The 25,851-nt window shown below is 42.2% G+C and overlaps 2 protein-coding genes across 2 annotated transcripts in view; one reads left to right on the top strand and one right to left on the bottom strand.

The window, feature by feature from the left end:
- The window catches only part of LOC144124920 (ATP-dependent RNA helicase DHX8-like), a 49,765-nt gene extending 45,366 nt beyond the window's left edge, over positions 1–4,399 (bottom strand). The window contains 5 exon segments of the mRNA XM_077657868.1: positions 379–444; positions 540–613; positions 695–856; positions 3,912–3,997; positions 4,112–4,399. Of these exon segments, the coding sequence (XP_077513994.1) occupies positions 379–444; positions 540–613; positions 695–856; positions 3,912–3,997; positions 4,112–4,205 (482 nt within the window). The 5' untranslated portion in view covers positions 4,206–4,399.
- A 71-nt stretch (positions 4,400–4,470) lies between these two features.
- LOC144124919 (transmembrane protein 19) lies at positions 4,471–24,772 on the top strand. Its single transcript, XM_077657867.1, has 6 exons — positions 4,471–4,777; positions 4,919–5,029; positions 5,114–5,251; positions 8,245–8,499; positions 15,243–15,458; positions 17,882–24,772. The coding sequence occupies exons 1-6, from the start codon at positions 4,690–4,692 to the stop codon at positions 18,046–18,048; spliced, it is 975 nt and encodes a 324-aa protein (XP_077513993.1). The 5' UTR covers positions 4,471–4,689; the 3' UTR covers positions 18,049–24,772.
- The last annotated feature ends 1,079 nt before the right edge of the window (positions 24,773–25,851 follow it).

Raw genomic sequence — 25,851 nt, 5'->3', positions numbered from 1 at the left:
AACAAGTTCAACAAGCCAACAAGTGTGAACAAGTTCCTTAAGTGGTTAGAAGAAACTAACTCAGTGAGGAAACCCATCAATGTCAATGGGACAAATATGCCCCACTTTTTTCCACTAAACATTTTGTACTAAAAATTGTGAAATTTTTTGAGAATCGTTTTTGTGCACATCTGCTCGTGCAATGAAAAATTTTTCATCAATTTTGCAAAAAATATATGCTATCCCACAAAGGGTTAAACTTGCAACTTTTGGCACAGCAGCTGAATTTTACAGCCGCAGAGCCACTGATGATGATACCCTAATCAAAAAATCCACAGCACGAAACATCCATGTTCGAAATATTATAAAAATAACATCTTCAAGACTCGAGTCACCCACTTGCTTGGTTTTTCATTACTTCGCTCATCATCTCGGCTCCGTTTTCCACTGCCACTATCATTTTTTCTGAAACAAAGACAAAAGGAAACAAATATAATGTTAATAACCATAAAAACATGAAATGAATAATCCCAGGCATCATTCTTTTGAGAGAACCATACCTGGAACTAGGAGCCAATGCTTCTAGCTCAGCGAATGCATCCGACGCCACTTTGACATCTTCCGCAAGCATTGTCTGAAAGACAGGTAAGGTTCAAATTAATGTGCCAGACATCACAACACACATAAGTTTAAGCTGATGCTGCACTGTACTCACCCTGGCGTTAGGGTCATTAGGGAGAGCCAAGAATGGAAACCTTTCACGTTTTAGATCTTGTTCCGTCTTGGGCTTTTCTTCAAAGCCTTCTTTGGATGTAGTTGCTACCTTTTTTGGCCTCATGTGCTGGATGATCCGCAGCAGGTTTGCTATTAATGAATCCTGACAAGGAGAGATGAAATGTATTATTTTGGCTAAACAAATTTAATACGAGCTGATGTTTTTAAGTGTATATATGCAGTAAAAAACCGATAAAAACACTAATGTTTTCACTCCACCATAGTACGCTTGTGCACGTGGCACAGTGATGTCATGCCAGCCAAAGCAGTACCTTTTAAAGTACAGGGGCGTTTGACTGCAAATGTGTCAACAGCTTCCTTAAAAATTCTTTTTGGGCGAGCTGGTGTATAACGATTTAGTAAAAAGTTACAGCGCAAACAGACAACCACAGGGAGATGGCACACATACACAAGCACGAACTGATTTTATTGCCAGAAGGTGACACCTTATATAAGGCAAAAAGATGCGTGAAAAGGATGGTACAGATACATAACAAGGATTGATGACACAGCCAACATAGTAGGACGCATGCACAGGCAAGCAGAAGCATAGCTCAACTAATCAAGCTTGTTATCTCTTTTCGTTTCATCAACAGTTAACCGCTTCGAGAAAGTAAAACTCAGGGGCAAACAGAGATAAGGATGAGAAACTTGGCAGTGAGTGCTCCAACACCCCATGAAAAGAGAAAACCAAACAAACTTTATTTCATGTGCTATGTTTCTGCTTGCCTGTGCATGCATCCTAGTATGCTGGTTGTGTCATCTATCCTTGTTATGTATCTGTACCATCCTTTTCACGCATCTTTTCGCTTCATATAAGGTGTCCCCTTCTGGCAATAAAATCAGTTGTCAGTTAGTGCTTCTGCATGTGTTCTGTCTCCCTGTGGTTGTCTATGTTTGCACTATAATATTTTACTAAACCAGAGCTTCTTGTGCACTACAACCATACCCTGTGCCAAATACTGCACACTCCATTTTACGCTGAATGTGCTGGCTTACAATGCACCGTACCAAGCACTCCTCCCTCCCCAGTGCAGATAAATATATAAAGTTGTGACAGACATTTGAGACATGATCATAAAGTGCTTAGGACATCCTGAACATGCTTCTTTCACTGTGGCAAGCCAGTAGGACTATAGAGGGGGCTGAATTTCCAGCTGGTGTAGTGTCGGCAACCAGACATCTCTGACGTTGGCCACCATTCGCTTACGTGCCGAGAATGTGAGAATATAATCACGCCTAAAAAGCAAGTGCACAACTTTTTAATCTCTTAAACTTTGCTGCAGAGAGTATGGTTGAGTATGGTATTAAATGCACTATTTAAGAAGCCCACAACAACTACTACTGATACTACATTCAACTCTCGATACTTCAAACTCAAAAGGATCCAAAATCTGTATGAATTATGTTGACTTACAACTAAGGGAACTTTTTTAATAAAAGTGGTGGTGATGAGACCAAAATATCAGTTCAAATCAACGAGAATCTACTGTATAAATATGATTTATAGTTGCATTCTGTTAAGCTAGAACTTGCAGCAAACCTGCAGCTTGCCAGAGAACATTACAAAGTTCTACTTCATCAAGAAGCTGCGCTAATGCTAATAGATGTGCATGATATCGGGAAATGCATGATGAAAAACAAAACAGGAACTTATTACCACATGCCACAGTATTCCAGTTTAACACAGCCACATCCAATCTTCTATCTTACTGCCATTTAGCCAATGCATTCCCTGCCTGGCGAAGAAGCAACAGTGGCTTATGCATATTTGTTTACGTTTGCATTTTAAGGCAACAGTGGCTTTTTTAAACAGCTATGGATGTTACTCTGCATAGCTACCTAGAACAATCGAAAACTAGGACAACTAAGTTTGGCGCAGCCTGACATGCGCACATAAGCTATCCTGGTGAGGAACCAAGAAGGCAATCCAACCCCAGTGAAAGTTATGAAGTGGGTCATAAATTAAAAAACAAAACTTATTGGAATCCTGGTAGCAGAATGACTACGTCCCTATTTTCCAGGTACATCTGGCTTTCTAACTTGTGTATCTTTCCCCGTTCCTCCATGTGCATGATGTGTGTAGCATGGTTGAGGTATAAGTCAAAATGAGGCATAACAGCACCAGACCGCTTCCAGGCTTTTAATTTTAGCAGCGATGACTCATACAGAAAAGCACTAAGCAAAGGTTATCTGAGCTCGACAAGGTAAGTTGTTCGGCGAGTTGGTTTCTATATTCCATAACTACAGCGCAACGAACGGGACGTAGAAGGACACAGACAGGGACACAACACAGTGCTGTGTTGTGTCCCTGCCTGTGTCCTTCTTCTACGCCCCATTCGTTGCGCTGTAGTTACGGGATTGTTTGAGCGCTTTTAGGTCAAGAAATGAGAAGGCTGTGAATGGATTCAGCAGCATTTAATTTATTAATGTGTTAGCATTAGAAGGGACTGTGCAAGCAGAGATGGCGACTGCCAACCGTCAGTAGCCTGAGGCAGGTGGCCCATCAGCCTCCGGGCTACAAACTAACTCAGTACACTACCACAGATATAACGAACAGGTATATGCCACCTCAGATATACGGACATTTCATGTGTTACCCTCGGATATAAAGAACCTAAGTGTATCACCTCTAATATAACGAACGTTTGGCTGCTAACGCATTCAAACACCCACCAAGGATCGCCCAAGTTTTTTTTAATGCATTTATAGTTGCTACCTAGGTTCGTGTGCTCATATTTCTTGCCACTTTAGATGAGTTTTTGATACAAACTTTTCCATGCTCACATAAAAGACCATACATAATAACCAACAGCTATTATTTTGGTTAAACCCACTCGTATCCAAATCATCTGGATAAAAAAAAAAAAGAGGCCCCGAAACTGCAAACCATTGTTTAGCTGGCCCTGTAACGGGAAAACTACCAGAACCACATGCCTTTCGATAACTTCCATATGACTAGTCGGCAGACAAAGTATGAACGATGACTGTTCCCGCTATTACAGAAATAGAAACCAAACAAAAGTTGTTAAAAGCAGCACAACATCAGGAAAATTATTGTTTCGTTGTTTCTTACAGCGTGATACACGCTTGCAACCCTCAACACGAGAGCGTAGAGGAATGCAAGAAACTAAGCAAAAACCACTGGAATTACTTACCGAGAAGTCCGCTTCGTTTTCTTGCAAGGCTTTTTTGAACGACTCGAAAGTGTTGTTTTTGTCGGCCAAGTCGATGATGAACTCAGCTGCACAAATACCCCAAAATATAAACACGAGCCCCGAAACTAGAATTCTAATGACCGGCATCACAAACAACGGACTTATAATGTCACCTCGACAGGTACAAAGCAATTCCTTACCCATGTCCTTGTCATTTATTCCTAAATGATTGTCCAGTTCTGTGCAGATCTTTGACACGAGAGACAAGTATTCAAGCTTGGCGATTTCGTTCATCTTGGCTAGCAGACAAAACGTGCTGGCGCAAGTTCTACCTTTAAAATGACCCTTCAAAGCCTACTAAGTGATGCCTACAAACGCAGTGGTTTAATAACAATGATTCCAATACGATCTCAACTTGAATAATTAACCTGGGGTAAGGTTTTGGTTCATCGACGCACTATCCACAAAGCCCAGAGCGCGGCCATCTTGTTTTTACCACAAAATAAATTGTAGATGGCGCGTCGGGCTGGGGCGCGATTGTGATTTCCGGTTCCGCTTTGTTTCGGCTGCTGCCGCTTGCTTGGCTTGCTGCCCATTGCTGCTGGTGCTGCTTGTTCTCCGCTGTATTGTCGGTTCGCGTGCGAGCGTGTGGCGGCGGCCGCGATTGTGCTTGTTTCCGCGGCTGTCAACTTCTGCAGTCGTGGTCTGAACACTGCGATGAATTTGGTGACGCTCTTACGAATGCCCGCATAACTTCAAAACATTATTTCTTCGTAACATGTTTTTAGTTATCCTCCTTGCTGTGACTCTACCTCTGTCATTGGCCATTTGGTCTCTGTCAGTGGTTTCGTCCTGGTATGCAGAAAGTAAGTCGCATTCTTTACTCGAGTGAACGCACTTGTGCACCTTAATCTGCACTTATGCTGATCTTTTAAGTTTTAGGCGTGGAAATAGTCTGTGCAATCATGCTGTAGCCGTGTACTACATATGTGTGTTTCTGGTTTCAGGTATAGCACCGCCCACACCACTCCGTTTTTTCTTTTCCGCATTCATCCCAATTTTCATATCGTCTTGGGGGTACAAGAGAAAAAGTCTTGACCTTTCAGGGGCGCTATGTGGTTAGTACCGCTGGTCTGCTGGTTCAATAGCGGTGTTCACGTTGCCGCCGCTTGCAGTGATTTTTCTTCACTATTTTATTTCAGGTGTGGTAGTCGGCTTTGTCCTGACGTTAAGCAGCTACCTCTTCCTGGCAAGCCTGTTTGCTTTCTTCATCTCATCCTCTCAAGCAACGAAGTTTAGGAGTGAGGTAAAAAAGAAGTTTGAACCTGACCATAAAGAAGGTGAGCAAAGTCTCGTTCGGTCATCTGGAGCAATGCGGCATTTTCTCATGAGCTACATCATTTTTTCGTGTACTGTACGCGTGAATCCTGTCTGTTATATAATGTTGTGGGACCTCTATTCACCGCATCGATCTCTCGTCGCATTGATCTTGCTCTGTTCTATTCATTTCTGAACTGTAAATTTGGGTGATCTTAATTATCTCTTAATTGGTACGTGAGTTCTCAGTGCCATCACCACGGATCCAGAAATACCGAACATATTTAGTTTGCTCACGTATTCAGAATTAGTCAATTTTCACGCCTCTCAATTCTAGTGGTCAAACCACGATCCAGTTCTCATTTTCAATTTTCATTTCAGATCGAAGTGAATTTTGCCTCCAAAGAAAAATGGTTTTGCAAACTTAAAATTGGCGAGATTGAGCTATGTAGGTGCTGAATGTTTTGCTGAAAGAACATTGTTCCCAGATACGAAAGCCTTTAGTGGAAAAAGGGATGCAACAAGTTATAATTCTTTATGTGAAGAGAGTCTGTCCATAGCAATGAGCATGAGTTGTGATTGCAATTTTCTTGACTCTTCAAAGTCAGCCAAGCTCCGTTACATCATGCTGCCTATACAGATGCATGTAATGCTCAACACCTGCATGGTTCGCATCACAGCTTCGAATTTTCTCATGAGGTCTTTTGTGTCGGTTAGCTGCATGCGATACGGACACATTTTTAAAGCTTTTATTATATGGTGTGCTGAGTGCTTTTGGTTTTATCAGTACGAAAAACAAATCGTTTGACAATGTTGAAAACTTCTGTGGTAGGGCTCTGCATTTTGAGATAAATTTGAAAAACACTCTCCGGTAAAATTTTTCTAAATTCAGATTTATCTGCAAAAAAATTCTACTTAATCTGTACCATCTGGCCCATCAAGCTACGCTTCTTCAAGCCTATAGTCTGAAAATACCACTGTTTCGTTTTTTATGATTTTTGGTTGCACATTTTTACTCCATCCCAGAATGTTTTTTGTGAACTTCTCAATGCATGATGCACTGGTACATGCTCTGCAGCTAAGGGCAAAGGAACTGTGCTAAAAATATGTTGTTACTTCAGATTATGCCACCTTGACTCTAGGTTGGTCACCCATTTGGAGCTGCTGTTCCGGCAGGAAGTCCAACTGTGTCTCTTACTCGCGAGTAATCTCTTTGCGGACATATTTCCAGCAGTTATCTGCGCATGCACATACTTAAAAGAGGACAAGTTCGAAAGAGGTGGTGAAAATAGGTAACTTTTGGCAGCAATACAATGCTATGTCTTAGGGGGACTGTAATGTAGAACGAAATGTTACAATCAAACTTCAGTGTATTGCTGGTAGTTTTGGTGCTGGGTAAAAATTAAAAAAAACTGTTTATTATGGGCAGAACACTCAAGACCCATTTTTTGGCATTGTTATGCTGGAAACTGACACTGTCCTATGTTATGCTATGTTCTTTCAATATGAAGCCTTCACTGTGAGGGAAGTTGTTAAACTAATGCTATTCAGGCATATGCACGTCCTAGACGAGCTCATTCTTTTAGATTGGGCTCTGAATTTGCTACCTTTCTTTATGTCCATTACAAATGTCATAGGACTATTCTTGATTCTATCCTGCTACAGTTTCTGATACAAAAATTCAAAATGATGCATGTGTACATTGCAAGGCTTAGAGGGCCACAACATGCTTTTGCCACCACTTGTTTAAAAAGCCTGTGTTAGTTAATTGTAGAATTAAGGCAAAGTATGCACATTTCAAGAAAAAAGTAACAGGCTCCCTTGTGGCAATCTGCTTGTCCACATCTTGTCTAAAGCTAGCAGCTGGCTGAGATTAGTTACTGATTCCATGCCTCACATTCTGTTTATGCCGTGCATTTTTTTTTTGCCGCATGCACCAAGTTATAGACATGGTTTAGGTGTGTGTACACGAGGAAGCTTAGTTATACTGGTACTTTATTGCTGCCTCTGTACAGTGAGACTAAGCCAGCCCCCTTCCATTCTTAGTAACATTTTTTAGTGTTTTCATGTTTAGCTGTTAATCTTGGACTGGCGTTGCACTTTGGTGCCATATAACATAGTAAAAGGCAAAGAAAGAGAGAAAGTTAGTTTTCTAAAAGCTGGTATGTCTTGCAAAAGAGAGTAGCATTTCTGAGTAAAAAAAAGTGTCGACACACAGCTATTGGAAATATTCCACGCATTTATCGAAAGCATGCACAGGAAGGAGCTTGTTATGCTTTACAGCTGCATCACAGAGTGCTTCGTATCTGAGCTAGTGTGTTGATCTTTGTATTTTCACTTCCTTTGTGATATGATTTGCTTCTCGTACCAGCTGTATCATTGCAGTCTCTTCCAGCTGTCATCTGTGAACAGTGGTGGCACAAATAGTCTATCTCAATATACCCAGGGTCTTTAGACACAGTGGTATCTGGTGTGAAGCTGTATGTGAAAAAAAAGTGATATATTGGACTGTGGAGGAAGTGCAATAGCATTCTTTCCTTCTTTCACTTGCCAATCCATTCTAATTCTGATTATACTTCAATTCTGATTCCATTGTATTTCACTCTCCAGTCTATTCCTGTTATGATTCTCTTCGGATTCTATTCTTATTCTATTTAAAGTCAGTCACTTCTTTTTTATTAATTTTTGCTTTGCTGAGCCATTCTTAGTCTTGCGTCTCCCCCTTTCCCTACAAGGGGACGGGGGGGTTGGCAGGTGGAGAGGGAAGTCCCAAGTCCCCTTAAACAAAGTGGAGGCCTCACACAGATGACGCCGCTAATGTCAGACAGCTTTCGCTGTAATGGCACTCCTAATGCTGTTGCATTTAAAAAAAAATACAAAGCAGGTTTAGTGATTTCTGGTGGCCAGCTTATGCCATTTTTTGTTTTGGAAGCAGAGTGAAACAGTACATTTAACTGTGGACATTTGGGATGTGGCCAAAGCAATCCCTACAGTGTGGAAATCAATGCACTTGCAGGAGGGCAGCGCAACTGGGTCCAGGTTCTCTGCAATGGCGGCATTGCCACTGAGTTTGCACTGCTGTACATGCTCGAGTGTGGCATGGATGAGAAGCTGGTTGATCTGAGCAACGGCTGGCAGTGCACCATTCTCTCCATGGCTGTGCTCAGTGCCCTGGCTGAGAGCTGTGGGGACACGTGGGCCTCAGAATTTGGCACTGTACTCTCCAGGGGGGACCCTTTCCTCATCACGACCTTCGAAAGGGTGCCTAGAGGTGAGCTTCCCAGCTCTAGTGACTTAGGGCACTCCTGTGTGGAACTTTGTTCCATATACTAGCTAATGTCAGCTCTTGTGACTTAGTGCACTCATATGTGAAATTTTGTTCCAGGTACTAGTTAATGTCAGTTCTGGGCACTTGGTGCACTTCTATGTTAAATTCTGTTACAGGTACTACTAGTTAGGAGTAATAAATTATCACACCAAAAAAAATTGTTAAAGCTCAAAGAAAAACATTCGGATCGTTGACTGAGGAGTGTTACGAAACCACATTGCTTTATTAACACTTGATGCAGGTTGTGCTGGCTAGTGCACTACTGTTTGAGACCTTAACTGTTCATGTGTAATGCACTGATATGAATCAGCTTGTTGTCTCTATAGGTTGTATTGAAGTAGGAGGGATAGTGCACTCAAGTCGTCAATTAAAGGTGATGTTTGAATTGGCTTTGTAATGGAATTGTTCGGTTGGATAACTTCAGTGTGCAGATATACCTGGGCACGCTGATCCACAAAGTTCTTCGAACACCTGACATTGCTGTCAGCCAAGCGTGGAATATGGACTTGCATTGGTAGGATTTTCTAAGGTATTGAAGGGCTTTTTGGTGACATCAGCAAGCTGATAGGAATTCCTTTGATGTATGGATACTGTAAAAAGTTTTGATACCATAACAGCCTTAATCCTCTTTGGCCTCTTTCTCCTGACATGAAAATCATTGCTAGATGTCTGCTAGATGTCTGCAGGGTAGATAGGTGATTGAAATTATTTGGAGCCATTCATTACGGTGATTCTCTCTCTACTCTCTCCCGAACCCATTCCTCACCCTCAAGCCACTGTTCAAATCTCCACCCTGAATGAGACTATCACTGAGCCTTTCTTTTCCTCATAACCAGTTATCATTACTAGCGTTGAGAAAAGAGTAAATGTCATAAACTGGTTGCCATATATGAGGATATGTAAGTTAGGTGGATGACATGCTCATGTTTGGCAGGTGCGTTTATACGATTAATTTTAAACATATCCTTTGTGAGTTTTTGTGGTCCTTCGATTAAACTCAAGCTTGTATTTCAGCTTGTCAAATGTGAACAGTGTAGCTTTGGTTGTAGGTTGTCTGAACTGTGCAGCGTTTTATGTACTGTCATTCTCAAAACGTTTTCAGGCCACTCGATTTGCTGCTAGGCCATGTAGTGGAACTCTTGTAGCATTGCTGGCAGTCTTAAGGGGCATTGCGGACTAACTGAAGATGGCCTGTATCGACAGATTACCGCATTCTGATGACAAAGGCAGTGCCCTCAGTGAAAGCGGAGCTTTTTATAAGCCGGAAAAGGCCAAAAAATCGAAATAGAGGTATCGCCATCAGTGTGCAGTTTCGCAGGTTAACTGTAGTATGTCAACACAGTTCTTTTGGGGCGCAGATTTCAGAGGCTAGGCTACACCTCCATTCACTTCAAAACTGTGATCACGGAGTCCTATTTAGTGTAGGTGTCATGAGTGAATTGTGTAGCAGAAAAATTTTTAAATGCAAATTTCTGAGCAATAAATGCGCCATCAGCATAGCCAGAAAGAGCCACAAACGTGGTTTTTTTACTAAAGATACAAATCGGACGGAGTTGTCGGCGTGCCCTCTACGGTCCTGAATGGTGATGAACTTGCCTCTCACCTTCAAATGATTTCGAGTGTAGGCAATGCTGAATAACCCACACGATTTGGACCAAAGCTAAACTTTGTTGCATGGAAGCTTTTGAAAACTACGGAATCTTAAGAGCATGCCAGGCAGCTGATAGATCAGCCAATATCTTATTTTCCATGTTAAATGTTCATTCACACAACATAAAGGATAGGCAAACACTATAGTTCATTGATCCCGTAGTGAGACAGCAAATCAGTCGGGGTGTTTTGACCTACACATTTGTGGATGCCTCTGGTCTGCGTCAGGTGGAAACTGTATATCCTTACATGACTAGCAGGATTGTCCATGTAAGAGCTGAGAAGTGCACTTGAGAAAGTGCTTCACAGTCTTCTATTTATGAATGAGCCTTGAGGCTAATCTAATCATGTGCCCCCTTCAGTGTCTGCCCGGATGTTTTGACGCCATTTGCATTGGTTATCACATGCCCCTTCGGAGACTGTGTGTACACAGCTGTTTGCCATTTTTTTAGCATCTTACACAAGAAAACAAAAGGATTGTCTGTCAGAGTAGAAGGAAACTACTGTTGCCAGCTTCTCTGTGGGGTGTTTCAAAGATCACATAGGTGCTAAAACTGTTTGAGGTGTTCAGTTCTGGTGAAGTGTTTAAGCACAGTTGCATTCAACATGTGACCCACAGTAGCTATACAGCATGTGTGGGTTGCCATTTATATTTCTAATATAGGCTGCAAGAAACCAGTAGGAACACTGAAGGAACCCTTTATTTTGTATTTCAGTTTGTTATATCACCACCACTTGCTGCATGAGTCTATGTAAGATGGTAGGTATTTTGGCTGGTTGGCCCATTGTACTTGGACATCACAAAAGAACAAAAAATGGTGTGGAAACACAGCAAAGACATACATAGTGCCTGTCTTCACTTCTGTTTCATCCTATTTGTTCCATTGTTATTTTTCCTCTGAATATGAATGTAAGCATCGCCAAAAAGCTTGCATTACCTGATATATTGTTTTGATCACATGTCACTGCGCACTCCAGGTTGTCTTGACCTGCAGTGTCCATTTGAAGCATTTGGTGGGTATACAGGTGTTGCACAGCTTGCACTTTTTGGCTCATGTAGGCGTCATTACTAGCTCTGCTTGCAACATAGTCAACTTTGACTGTCCTTCACCCATAGCCAGTCATTCTGACAATTTTCAGCACCTCTTGCCTTGGGGCCCACTGAATAGAGGGGGTGTTGTTGCAATCAGCTGTGAGAGTGTTAAAGGCATGCCTATGTCTAATTTCATGAATCATAAGCCTTCTAATAACGGAGTGTGGGAGTCTTCCCTGGGAATTTTTGGCTGAGGTAAATGACTGATTGCAAACTTCAACACCCTTATCTGTATTATATAAGCTGTGGCTGGAGATAGCTTCGTGCAAAGATAGTATTGTGCAAAGGGCAAGGAGGAAGGGTTGGGGAGGGTCATTGTTCTGATAAGCTAGTTGTAGTATGCTGCTTGTATGTTGTCGCTAGGTCATGTTCATTGTGCAGTGGAATTTCTGGTTGTTTAAGCGCATTTATATATTCCGAGTGTCTCGGAAGTTGAGGGTTTTATTACTCTGTCCTATAAATACTATAGTCACATTTTTAGTGGGCAAGCAGTGCATTAGGGAACGAAATAGAATACAATGAAACAAAATAGTGCAGAACAAAGAATCTATATCCTGGCTGTGGGTCCTGAGGCTTGTATGAAAGGAGCCCCACGTACGCATGCAAGCACTGTGTCTGGGACCTAATTGCTATCAGATTTTATTTCGTTTGTGCCCACTCATGCATAATAGAAGAGCGCCCTTTATTTTATCTTTACTTCAAGTAGTGCTTTGACCTATGCATGGTATTTAGATAGTTTTTTTTTGTTTTCTGCCCGTCATTAAGCCTTGTTGCTGTTTCATGTTGGAGTGCTTACACATAGTTACCAACACTCAAGGCAGAAATTTTGGAAGTATAATTAAATGTATGAGTTTCACTTCAATGCATGTCTTTCTTCGGAAGTCTTTCAGTGCCCGGAAGGTCAGGAATTTTTAAGATGAATGTTGCCGCTGCAATAATGAAATTATTCTTTCCACGGTGTTTTTTTTTCTTGTTGTTGCATGCCCTTTCTGTTACATTTTTATTAAACATTTTTTAGTATATTTGTGTTATTGCACCAGAAAGCTCAAGCTGGGTAACTTATTAGCACAATAACTTTATAATGATAACAATTAATTGCCAACATCCATCCTAATGCAGTCACTTGGCTGCAGTAGGTGGACTTACAACTTCCATAAATCCTGTTCATTCCTTTTTTTTTCCCGTTGCCATATATATAGATATGATATGCATAGTTTATATTTGTAGCTGTGGGATAATATTATTCTTGCCTACTTTCTACAATCCGCAGAAGTCATTGCACTGGCAATAATGTTAATTTGTGTCAGAAAAGAAATGTAAACAGCCCGCATCCATAATACAAAGAAAAGTGTGCACTAGAAGATTATAGAAGTCAGAAGCCACGCATAGTGAACAGAACTGCGCAGCTGGAAACAGGAACTCAGGGAGGACACGTGCATATAGGGGAAGTATGTACTGTGTGTTTTCTTCTACCTGTGAGTGTGGGGTGGGCACTTCTATTTTTCTTTCTTTTTGCTTCTCAGTCAAACATACTATGACCTTGTCTTGTTCTGCACAGTTGCATTCTGTATGAAGGAAGAATATGGCTTGTGCTGACACTCAAGGAAGTGCGGATCTCAGTTTACTTTTTCCTCGCTCACTTCTTCCTTTGCTGCTTTGACATTTGTCATCTGCTTTGGTCCTTTTTTTTTCCCTTACGTTGCAGAATGTGCGTCAGTAAGTATTGAGAAACTTCCTGTTTGCTTGGATGTGCTGGTTGCGTTTTGCACAAGTTGATACATGATAGACTAATTTCAAAGGTGAGAAGGAAAAAAGCATTTTGAAGAAGAAAACTCCATATATGAAACGAGCAAATAGCAGTTTTTTGTATAAGTGTCAGCATTGGTTAAAAAAAAGTGGATTTCCAGTGCTGTGCTTTGGAATGAAAAATTCTCATGGCATAATTATAAGGCTTCATTGTGTGTATATGAGGGCTTGCATCTTTTTGGAGCAATTTCCAGCGCTTAAGAGTTAAACGGGAAAATAAATTTTTAAAGTTTAAATTTTTTTTTTTGCAGCTCTACTTTGTGCGCTAGGAAGTAAGTATTACAAAATAGATACACCAAGATGTAAGAATAGTTAAATGCAATGTAAAATTTTGTCCCAAGCTGAAAAAATCTCTCTTCCCTGTTATAATTAAACTGTACAATTGCTATGTGCTTTCCTTGGCCGCTGTAGTTGTGGGCTGTCCAGAGATGGGCCTAAATTTTCTTGCAAAATTGGGAGGTCTATTTTTTTGTTATGATAATAATGATAGCCTTATCAGTAGCAGTTTTGGGCAAAGATAGTATTGAACCACTTCCCTAACTGCAGTGAGGTTGTGATTCAAATTGTCTGCAGTGCATAACTGTGGAAAGTGTTTGCCCTGTCATGTTTTTTTCTTGCTATAAATCTACTGACAGCAGTAATTTCGTAAACAAAACCTCTGCTTTGTTTCACACCTTAGTCTCAGTCTCTTGGGTGTGCAAAGGATAGAGCTAGGTGAAGAATAGCAAGGAAGGGATAGACAGAGAAAAACTGGCTCAGTTTTAAGGCAATTCTGCGTTTAACAGCTATGTCCAGGTTTCTTGTGTTGTCACATCGGGCTGTCCGCGTTTCTTGTGTTGTCACATCGGGCTGTCAAAATTCTATCTGCACTTGATGAAAAAATTGGTTTTGGAGGAAAATGAATGGCACAGTGATTGTCTTGCATTTGGGTGGACACCAGTTCTTAAGGGAACGGAGGAAGGTGGGAATGAAAGAGAAGGGGATGTGGTAGTGGAGGACTCTGGAATAATTTCGACCACCTGGGGATCTTTAACCTGCACTGACATCTCAAAGCACAGGGGTGCCTTTGCGTTTCGCCTCCATCGAAACTTTGCCGCCATGGCCAGGATCGAACCCAGGTACTCGTGCTCAGTAGCCGAGGACCCTAACCACTGAGCCACCGCAGCAGGTACACACTTGATGCGAGAGTGCTTTTAAAGGGACACTGAGAACAAATTAAAGTTGGCCTGTTGAGGCAGGGTACCGCATTCTAATCACTCTAATCGAAAACGGAGCTTTTATAAGCTAGAAGCCTTAAATGCCCTTGCATCGTTAAAACCCACCATCATCACTTTATAAGCTAAAAAGGTTTAAAAAAGAGAAACACAGGCGCCACCATCAGTGGTCGATTTCACGAGTAAATGCATGCATCAACGCTGATTTTTGGGAGCAGATGCCAGAGGCTGCACTGTATCAACATCAACTTCGAAACGGAGGTAACCACCTTTTCGTTAAGGCCATCGCGGGTTAGTCAACCGGCAGGAAGATTTTTAAATCCTATTTTCTTGCCGACAAATGTGTGTTTTGCTGCTGGAAAAACACCTACATGGCCAGATAGAGTCACAGAATGAATTTGTATGGAGAGCAATAGTTGGATGGAGTAGACCTCAGCGTCATTTTAAAATCACTTTAGGAGCAATCCATTCATAGCGGCGGCGGGGAGTTTGGCACCACACCCAATCGTACGTGCAGTTGTCATGTGGCTGGCATGCTCAAATCTAGGCATGCCTCCTATCATTGGTAAGCACGTGAGCTGAGGAGTGCATTGGTATAGATTTTTTAATGTGGTTAAATAAGGCGATATGATTACATTAGCGGCAACAGATAGTCTGTGCTGCGCTGGCAGAGAGAACCAATGCCACGGTTCATGGTTGGAGCATCGTGGCAAGTTCGTCAATCTTTATTCAGCATTCTTCCATGTACTATAACAAAAAAAAAATGCTGGGACAAGAACAAAAAAGCTTTAGAAGTGGTCGTGTATCATGGCATAGAATGCGGAAGCACAATGGTTTGCCACCATTCAGGACTGAACTGCCACTTTTCTTTTGTTTTCGAAAATAAACTTTTGTTTTCTTGCAAACTGCTATTGACCGTGCAGGTACCAATGGGGGCATCTCTGTGGAGGGCCTGTTGTTCAGCGGCCTTGGTGGGGCCTTCATAGGCCTGGTGTACTACATCAGCATGGCCCTGTTTGTGGGTCCGGGCAGGCTGCAGGCAGCTGCTGCCCAGTGGCTCGTCATCCTGGTTGGTACGCTGGCAGGCTTCCTCGGATCCCTCCTGGACTCCTTTCTTGGAGCCACCCTGCAGTTTACAGGTGCGTCGCGCACCCTAGTACATTCCTCCATGCTGTTCGTAAAGGCATCCCCAAGTACATTTCTTTGTAAGGACACATGCTGCTTGTCTGTCCAATAGCAGTCAGGTTTTTGCACATGAGTGGTGTGTGTTCTTTGATCAGGCCAGATCCAAAACTTTGAGTATTGTCCCAGAGTCCTGATGACAGTTGGGCAGGCAGGAAGGCAGCAGAACACTTCGTAGGAAAATTGTTTATTCGGACAAACTAGGGTCCGCGCATAGAACCTTGATACCAGCAGGTGCACATGATGGGTGTCAGGAACAGCAGTGCCTGCCATTCTTGGGCCTGCTCAATTTACAGGCAGTAGCAGACATTTGAGATATGGTCCATGAAGCTCTGACAACCATTTTGAACACTGTAGAAAGGGGCCAGGCCTGATCATGACTGTTCCAGAGTGCTCTGGCTGTGTCTTGCATAGCATACACAAAGGCTGCATGCCAGGGGCAGTAACCAAAGAGCACGCAAAAGCAAGACACTTTGCAGCAATATCCAGCCACCTTTTACCTGGCCGTGCAGCTAGCACAGAAATCTTTGGCTGCCATTTTTTGGCCTTGAGGTGAACCTTTTCGTACGCTGTTTTCTAAGGCGGATGAAGGTGGCGCAAGTACCTCACCAGGCGGATGGTAGCATTTGCAAGTTACACGCAGAGATGTTTCGTGTAGCTGGCCTAGGTGCTTCTGCAAAGTCCTTTGCTTACTATATACTTGAGGGTTTTAATGAACATATACAGTGTAGACCGTTTATAATGTATGTCATGGGGGCCGCAAAAATCCACACTATAACAAAAACTTTTTCAGGTCAAAATACACAGCAAATGGGTAGCTTACCTTTCAAAGACACTTTATTTATCACTGAACGAGAAACAGCTCTCTGAGTCAGCTGCACAGAGAGAAGTGCAACTGTTACATAATCTTGTATTAGTATGGAAGCAATGCGTGGAAGCTGAAGGGAGAAACAAGAACGGCGTGTGTGCGCGCGTGCGTAGTCTGCATTGTTGATGCACACTAAACACCTGGTGCGATTTTCTGTAGGATTGTGAAATGAGCTGTGAGATCTTCGGCAGTGCGATAGAAGCGATTTCATTGCGGAGGGGGATAATGGGTAGATGGACGCATGATGGCAACAACGTGATGGCTGCCATTCTTCCAAGAAGTGGCAGTGTAACCAGCTGGGTGATTACGGAAGACAACATGCTTGAAGCTGTGCCTTTGACTGGTGAAAACTGTCTGTATGTGAATTGCAAAGCAAAATCAAAAAAGTGTCATCTATGCAGTGGGGTGTCAGTGATCATGGTAATGATTCATGCTCTCGCATTCCCGTCGAATCGACCGTCGATCACCACGTAATTTTTTTTTTTTGCGGAGCAAGTGGGAGCGCACCTCAAAAGCCCTTGGTGCCGTGCAGGGAAATGCACTTGCTGTTCCGAGAAGTCGCCAAGCGGTTTTCAAAAACACATTATAGCCGGTATTTCTCTATGCGCGACCACATATTAAGTGGTATGACTTGAGTCCTATGCGAGGCACATGAGTGGTGGGCAAAAAGTGCATTATGTCCAGTCTTGCATTACGTTATAAGTGGTCTACACTGTACGTTGTGATGGTCAAAGTCAAAATTAGTGGACGCGACTGTATTTTAAACACCGCAGCACCTAAGCTTCAGCTGTAAAGTGAAATAAATTAGAATTGCACTGGAGAGTGAAATAAAGTAAGGAGTTGTACAGATATTGTAACCTGCATGCAAAATGGTTTTGTGATCCAATGTTTATGAAAACAGTAGCTGCTATGTTTTTAAATAAGCTACTAGCCTCATTTGCTAATGATGCGATCACTGTCACATGACATAATGTCCCATGCAGTGCTGTATAATTCGCATTAATTAATGGAAGCATGCCCACTTTCATGTTCTTTACCATATCCACTTGTATTTCTACCACCTATAGATACATACTGCAAACATTATATTTTTGTAATTGTTCTAGAGCAGAGGCTTTTAAACTGGGTTCTGTGGAACTACAGGGTTTCTTGGGAGTGCTTTTTGGAGTTTCCCAAGCACCTCAATCCATGCATACCTCAACCCCTACCTTTTCTTTGCCCTCTTTATATTGGGACTAACCGCATTAATTAATAGTCGAAGACTGTTTCACTGTACAGCCTTGAGGTGCCATATGTCTTCAGTCTTATTTAATGGTATGGAAGTCAAGACGTGGGTTTCCCCAGCGCCTTTCGAAAACCCTGGGTTTTCCTAAGTTTAAAAAAATTGCAAACCTCCTGTTCTCAGTTCTTCTTTTCCCTGTTTCCCTGTTCTAGAACTCTGAATGGGCAATGGCAGACAAGCCCACAAAGAAGTTTCATTTTGTGTAATCCGCAGATTTACACATTTTGCAGGTGTGCATGTCAAGACGGGCCGTATAGTAGAACAGCCTGGGCCGAATGTGCGACACATCTCTGGTGCCAACATCCTCGACAATCACTCAGTCAACCTCCTGTCCAATTTGACCACAGCTCTGACAGTACCTTTGATTTCTGTGAATTTGTTTTCGCTTTTTCGTTGATGCGTGTGTCTCCTGATTTCCTGCTTCCTGACACTCCTTAATGAAGTCGAGTGGAGTATGTAATGTGATTTTGTGAATGGTATGGTTATTTGTTTGGAATGAACTTTTCACTTTTTGTATTTATTTCAATATTGTCTGCTTTTGCCATTTAATTCAGTGAGTTTAGGTACTTAAGGAGAAAAGGAAAGATTGGAAATTATTTAATCTTTGCACTTAAGTCTTAAAGTGGCGTGCTTGATCTGTCTGTGCTGAGAAGCTTTCATGCTCTAAGAGGCATTGAGATGACATAACACGCTGCCAGATGAACTATTGACATTTTTCTTTGATAGGGTGCCATGATTATTATTTCGGATTGGTATAGGTCTTGTACAAAAGTGAAACTTGTGAAAAGGAAAGGTGTTCCAATGATATTGATCCATTTGACTGCTGAAGAAATGGCATCTCATTTTGATGAAATATTAGTTGAAGTTTTGCTGAAAAAAAAAATTGATTTGTGGAATGTTTAGATCTGTATGGAACTTAGAGCTGTGTAGGTTTTTGGTGCTGATGCCACCATAGTCAATTTTCACAAAGCATAATAATTTGCAGTTATGATGTGTTCCAGTTCAATAACTTTTTGTAACTTACATGCATGGGAAGCATTCTTACTGCGCATATTAACTGATTGCACTACATCAGTTTGTGGGCTAAATCCAAAATTACTGACTTGAGAATGATGTATAAAGGCATTTTTTTTTATTCGAATCTCCAGGCCAGTCTCGGCCACTTGAACTTTGAGACTTCGGGACTTCTACATCACTGCTGGTGGTGTTCAGAACTAGTTCCATATCATGGAGCTCTAGAACTGCTTGGGTATGTGATGATGGGGAGCTCAATGACACTTAGGGGATGACTTTTTGCCCTTTTGCATTACATTTAATCCTTCCAGGCACTGTTTATTATTTCGATTCCAAGCAAATATTTTTCGATGTAAATAGCATATCCAGGCCTCAAGAAAGCCTCTTTGTTAGCTTTCCAGTGTGGTTGTCTTTAAACACGAAAGCTTAATGTTTTACACACACATGCAAAATTTCTTACAAAGGGTCAGAATAGTTGGAAACTGTATTTTAAACACAGGACTTGTGAAGATAACACCCTAGGAATTGTTGAATCATTTTTTGTTTCGAGATGCACATGGTGCAAGAAATCCAGAAAAAAAAATGGCATTTGTACATGTGGCAAGATCTCTCAGCAAGAAAATACAGTGGTATATCTGCTACCAAGCTCACTGTCCGTGTAATTATATTTTGCTGCCTTCTCTAGTTAACATATTTGTGCAGTGAAAGATGCTGAATTTCCATGAAACAAAAAGAAATGTGTACCACTTTGTGCGTACACTAAGGTAAACCTGCAAATTCAGAACGTACACAGTTGTGTACAAAAGCGCCTTAAAGGGTTAAGCACGCAAAGCATTGTGTAGCAAACCACCTGCCTGGAATTGAAAAACTTAATTTCACATTTGCAGGTGACTGCACATGTGAAACAATGCCTTTTTGATGCACAGTAAGGACAACATGACGCCTATGGCACAATTTGCTTTTGTTATCTTTTAATCTGATTGCAACCATTTTCTTGTCCTTCTGCTGGCACCATTTGAAGTTGCTTTTGTTGTGTCCTGACAAACCTTTGTGCGCATTCCTGCTTCATGTAGTGTGTCTTTAGCCTTGTGCACTTGAAACACCTCTTGATTTGTGAGCTTTCCATCGCTGTTATTGTTGATAAAAAGCTCAAATGTTGTGCCACATGTAATTTTATGGATGTCTCTTCTGGTGATGTGAAAACCATTACGTGCATAATTGTTAAAAAACTTGTTGGTGTAGAAATTACTGACAGACTGCTTGTGCTTCTAGCATGTATACTGCTGACTCGCTGCAGCCATTTTCAGCATTTCTTGTAGGCTGTTATGATGCTAATTTGCCCTTATTTATTGTCTTATAATGCTGGGAGAAATGTGTTGCATTGCATAAATGAAGCAGTGACTTTTTAAATTTGCCAGACCTGTAGCAGCAGTGCTGCTCGCTCCTGTTGATGTGCTCTGCAATGAGCACTTTATTTTAGGCAGACGGGCCAATACATTCGAAGCCTGCCTTCCAGCCATGCTACTGCTGTCGAAATTTATAAGGCTTTCTGTTAATGTCTGCGGTTGTTGCCACCACTTTTTCTTTAGTATTGCCAAACACTTCTTTCTCGTCCTGGCTTGCTCTAAACCTGCAGTTGCAACGTAAGGAATGGCTTAGTATTGCTAGCTTCCCATTTTTTGCAGTGATAGTGAGCTTGCTAACCAGAGAGTTTGGCAATGTATACATCCGATGTGGACTCTAGGGCACAATGTTTGTGCTCCAGCATTCACACGTGGAACTCAGTTTTTCTTTCGACCGCATCTGCATCATGTTCAGCTAATGCTGGATGAGGCCATGTTGTTTGCTTGCATGACAATCACATCTTCACAACGATATTCTCAGAAAAAGGTTGTTTACTACATTGCACGTCTTGATGTTAATGTGGGTGTACATTCATCATCATGCCATGAGTCATGGTTTTCTTTCAGACTTTGCGAGAAGAAAAGTTTGAAAGGAAGCATCTTTGATGGCAGTATTCACCATTAATTTGAGCCACACTTAAATGCTCAAATTCAACACTGGCCTTCAGTTCTGAGCTGATTTAGCATCAACCTTGGTTTTGGTTTAACTGCCCTGGTTTGCCAGTTGTCACCTCGGGCCAGTAAGTAATAAATTGCTGCTTGCATTACAAGTCATTCAGTTGTTAATGCGAAGCTCAGCAGCGTGTAATGATTTTTAAGTGAACAGCATTGTGGTCTGCGATCATTGATGCACACTGACTTCAAGATGTCTGTCACCTACAGTGTTGTTTCATGTGAAGCATTGTGGAATATATGCATGCCTTTCATGCTCGAAGTGCAGTCGAGTGATTCAAGGGATTGAGAAGCTACACAAGGATGCGTGCTCTACATCTCTTGCCTTGAATTTACCAACTTGTTGAATGTGCTTGTTGCGTGTGCTGGCTTTGCGTCACTCTGTGGTGCTTTTGGCAATACAATATAGTGCAATACTTTTCCTGGTATAAATGCCTTTCAACTGGCGCACTGTGACGAAAGAATTTTTGCTGCTAAACTTTTTGCCTCTGTGTGTACAATACCATACCAAGACAATCAAGCATATTTTGCTCTCGTGGGAGAAGCAGCTGCCATGAACTTGACGCTTCTTGTGGGCTGTACACATATACTCGTCTGCATGAACAAAGGGGGAATTGCTAAAGCTGGCACTTTTCAACATGGGGAAAAGGGGGAACAGAAGCATGCATGAAGGGACTGGTATCCGTGGTTCTGAAATGAAATGCCAGAATTGTGCCTAGAAATAAGAGGCACTGAATGTGCTGGTTGTTTTTCATGACTGGCATGATATTTCTTGTCTTGCACTGCTTCTGGCTGCCAAATCTTCCATCTCTTTTATTGGCGACAGCCTGTAATATATGCTCATCTGATGCAGCCCGCATTCTGTTCTGTTGCCATCTCTCACTAGCTGCAAAAACTAGTAGCAGTAATATAGTGTTTACTTGCCTAGCAACATGGCTTGCACGTTGCATTTTTTGCTCATGACTAATATGCATGTGTTCCTTAAGATCACCTTCATGCAATGCCAGTGAGCATCGGTGGTATTGTAACCATTTCACATAACACGATCACTGACATTCCATGTGCACATAGGCATGGACTGAAGTTCATGTGCACGCTGTCTCAACTCATTAGTGGCAATTGGTAAAATACTAGCTAGTTGTGCTGTAGTCTATGCTTCATAGCTTTGGATTGATGGGATATTATTGCCGAACATGGAAGAACTAAAACATTGCGTCAAGTTGCAAAGGCTCAGTAATTATGGTTGTGTAGTATAGAATGGTGAAGTACCACAAAAATTGCTGGTCATGACAAGCTTGTCATGTAGTGACTTTTTGCTTTGGTGTATGAGTGTTGCAATAAGTGTATCAGCTGGTACAGTGCTCTAGAATAACCTGCATAGGCCAAATGTGAATGAGTATAGTCGTGCTTTTGTGGCATCTGATGACAAGCAGCATGTGGGTTTTTCTCTGCTGGATGTAAAGCCTGACCCAACTGCTTCAAAAAATCTTGGCCAGTTTCATATGACCACCGTCCCCTTAATATTGTTCTTTGTTTAGCAGAAATCTATTTTCTTCCCATGTATGCATGATGTAATGCGCAGAGGAGTCTCATCCTTCAGGAAAGCGAAAAAGAATATTGCGATTATAACGTGAGCTCAATGTTCAGGCCAACCTTAGCCTAGGGCTATGCGTGAACACAGCATTGTGTGCTGTGTCATCAATGTTATTCCAGAGGCTACACTTAAGAAGCATGTGTGACAAAGTTGCGCACAGCAAATCCTCCCACATGTTAATCTACGCGGCCTTTTGCATAGCAGTGGCCGCCGTGCCGCCTCTTCTTGCCGCCACTGTATTGTTTCGTGCCGTGCAGTTCCGCGCCAATTTGCCCCTTTTTTACATGTTTGTAGCAGCTCTCTCATGACCGCTTATGGTGCACATCACGTAGTCAGCCTATTTTCGTGGAGAAGTTGGCTTCTCTTCACATCTCACGAGCCTTGTGTTTAGGCTTTGTGTAGGTACCCCAAAGCCCCCCCACTCCCTCCATATTCCATATCTCAGTTCCGAACACACCACGTGGTGCGTTCTGAGGCAGATTATGTGGCAATAAAACTAGAGTTATGTTTGTGCAAGCACAGCAATTGTGCCAAGTTGACCCTTTGATTCAGTTCTGTGCAGTTGGGTCTCGCTTCAGTTGAGGTGATAGTATGTATGCCACTAAAAAAGGCAGCGATTTGGCTCGTCCAAATCTCTTGCTGATTAGTCTGAGCAGCTGATTGAGGCCATCTGCTGTTTGCTGTTTGCTATTGTGAGTGTGTTTTGCTGAACATGGTCAACTTACTTCAAGCATGATTGGAGTGGCGGGCTCCATATTTTATGAAGTGTTGATTGCTCACTTGCCACTGGCGAGCGGCTGACAAATGGGGTGGCGTGCACTTTGGCAACACTGTGCAATTTTGTCTGTTCACGTCTATTTTACTGTGCTGAATCAAGCTTGCCACGTCTAGCAGCAGCTGTTGTTGGAAGCGAACCCATCGAATAGATCTGTGAGCCGTGACAATCAATGATGTATTTGCCTACAGTGCAGTGCAAATATTTTGGTATGGCTATATACTTCTGCAGATACCTATATATGCTTATGTATACACACTGTGGCTTAGATGTGTTGTTAAGTAGCTTAGCGTTGGTGAGAACATGTTTCCTCATGTTTTGACTAAATATTAGTGGTTGACACTGTTGAACCTGTGTTAGAAAACTGTATTCACTGAAAGCACCCACTCAAAAGACGTGGCATTGCAGGCTGCTCACTATCGCACTAACCTTTGCTCTTGCGGCTTTGAGGAAAAGTCCTTGGTGCATTAGCATCGCTTTATTTTCTCAGTGCACTTGTTGCCACAGTTGTGAGCACTGGCCTGAAATGAAACATCAAAATATTAACATGTGTCAAAACATGGGTCACTACAATTCATACTGAACAGGAATTGCAGTTTCACATTTTTTTACTACAATGCACAGTATTTTCACAAGACTGTGAAGGTTACAAAAAAGAAACGCCTGCTTTTTTTGTGGGAGCTTTCTGCATACTAGTGGCTGCTGTGTAGGTAACTATACTGAGCAAAAACTGGACTTAGTTTCCACTCATTTGGTTGTGCCTGCGCTCTGTGGAGTGTTGCTTTTGCATAGTTGCATGCACGGGTCATGGAGCAGCTTTTGTGACTGCTTTCAACGGCCTTTTTTATGTGAGGCCTGTGCACTGTAGCCCTTCTTCTGAGCCCTGCTACACTGTTTTTTGCTATTTACATTTTTTCTTAGCAGCAGAGTTCTAGGGCATAGCTTCTGACACGTGCCTCATGGGAGCAGATATTTTTACCCTTTTCCTGGGAGCAAGATTTTTAATGGCCCTTTCCACTTAACACCTCAAAGTTTTTGTTATTAAAACTTTTTGACGTGAAATTGTTAAGACTGCCGCTGTATCGGAATGTGTTCATGTGCTACAGCCTTTTTTTTTTTTTCAAGCTTCGAAAATGTGCTTAAAAATTTGTAGTCCATCTCGTTGTCAATAGTAGGTACAAGCATGAAATGCATTGCTGGAAAGGTGCAGCACATTCTTGGACAGCACATTGATGGCCGCACTCTGGTATTGGCCAGGTTTACTGGCTGCTGAACTTGTGCAGTCATCGCGCACTTCTGTTCTTCACGCTGGGCTGCGTGCATGGTCTCCTTGGCTGCTTTCGTGGCTTGAGGAGCCTCCACAATCCTCTGCTTTCCCTAGCTGGATAGTGCACTTGACTTCCTTCACCGCTTTCAATGCTTTATGTGCTGCTGCATTCAGCTGCTGCTGTTTTTCATGCTGGTCACGGTGCTCAGTGTTCCTCGCTGCATTGGCAGTGCAAGATGTCCTAGCTTGCCTACTCTTCATCGACCTTGGCGACGTATTTGGCCGCCTTCACACCTTTATATATGGCTCATAGAGCTTGTGTTGAAGGCATTGGCTGCCCTTTCTACCTCTTGGCTCAAGCGGCTAAATTAAACAGCCATGGCGGCATCCTGCAAATGAGCATTTCGAAGTGTGCAACAAACGGATGAAGAATAAAGAAGGCAACTATTTTCAATGCGCAGGTCGAGAGGCTACAAGTTAAACTATTTGCTTGAAAGTCTGCAGTGATGGCCAAATTGTCTAAGACGTCAGGAAATGAAAGCTTCTCTCTTGGCGCTGGCGCTAATTCAGATCTCATTCAGGGCTTAGGTTTTTTTTCCAGGGTTTTGTTCGGCTGGCTCCTGTTTGAAGGGAAAGCTCAGCTTCACATTCTTCCTCATATTTGAACTAAGTTTGCTCGAGTTTGTCAAGAATAGGAGCTAAAAGCATTTCATGCATTAACAATGCAGAACTGCGGCAGGAGCACCCGGTTTTTAAGGAACGCCGAGGACAAATTGAAGTTTTCCTTTATTTATAGACTACCGCGTTGTAATGACAAGGAGGTTTTTTTCGCCAAAACACCGAGAACAAAGCTAGATTAGGTCAGAAAATAATGTACAGGTGTCACCATCACTGGCTAATTTTGTAAGTAAACTGTAGTGTTTCAACAAGTTTTTTTTGCGCAGATCCCAGAGGCTAGGCTACAGTGCCATTCACTAGCAAGTGGTGATCGCAGAATTTTCGCAGAAACAAATGCATCTTTCCCTGCCGGCAAACATCAGGATGCCTAGAAATAGTCATAGAATATGCCCTTGAAAAAGAACAAATTGTACAGAATTGTCTTCAGTGTCCCTTTAACATTCTGTATGAAGTGGCTGTTTATGCTGGTTGTTGCCATAGAGCTCTCAAAAGGTTCCCACGGGGTATGTCTTCCCACTGTGCCAGCATTTCGTGTGACAGCATACAGATAAAAACCTTACACAGCAGCTTCTTTCTTCCACTTACAACCTTTTCCCTCTTTCTGGAGCATGCAGGCATTGGTGAACCTCTGACGGCAGTGTACCAGCCGTTATTTGTCTTTTTTTTGTTTCTGTCCACGTTACCAAACCAAATGAAACTGCCATCCTTTCGAGAACAATGTAGTAATTGGGTGGCCCTCTTCATGTGTTCTGACAAAGCAGATCTTTGACAAAGCACTGGCACAATCGCTGGTTACA

Source organism: Amblyomma americanum, chromosome 3, assembly GCF_052857255.1.
Source record: "Amblyomma americanum isolate KBUSLIRL-KWMA chromosome 3, ASM5285725v1, whole genome shotgun sequence".
NCBI lineage: Eukaryota > Metazoa > Arthropoda > Arachnida > Ixodida > Ixodidae > Amblyomma > Amblyomma americanum.
This window is presented reverse-complemented; position numbering and strand designations above follow the sequence as displayed.

What these genes read in the sequence shown, in the direction of transcription:
- LOC144124919 (XM_077657867.1), top strand. Translation starts at nt 4,690, where the DNA reads ATGTTTTTAGTTATCCTCCTTGCTGTGACTCTACCTCTGTCATTGGCC. An exon ending in TTCGTCCTGGTATGCAGAAA is followed by an intron (nt 4,778 to 4,918) that starts GTAAGTCGCATT and finishes TTCTGGTTTCAG; the next exon opens with GTATAGCACCGCCCACACCA. An exon ending in CCTTTCAGGGGCGCTATGTG is followed by an intron (nt 5,030 to 5,113) that starts GTTAGTACCGCT and finishes ATTTTATTTCAG; the next exon opens with GTGTGGTAGTCGGCTTTGTC.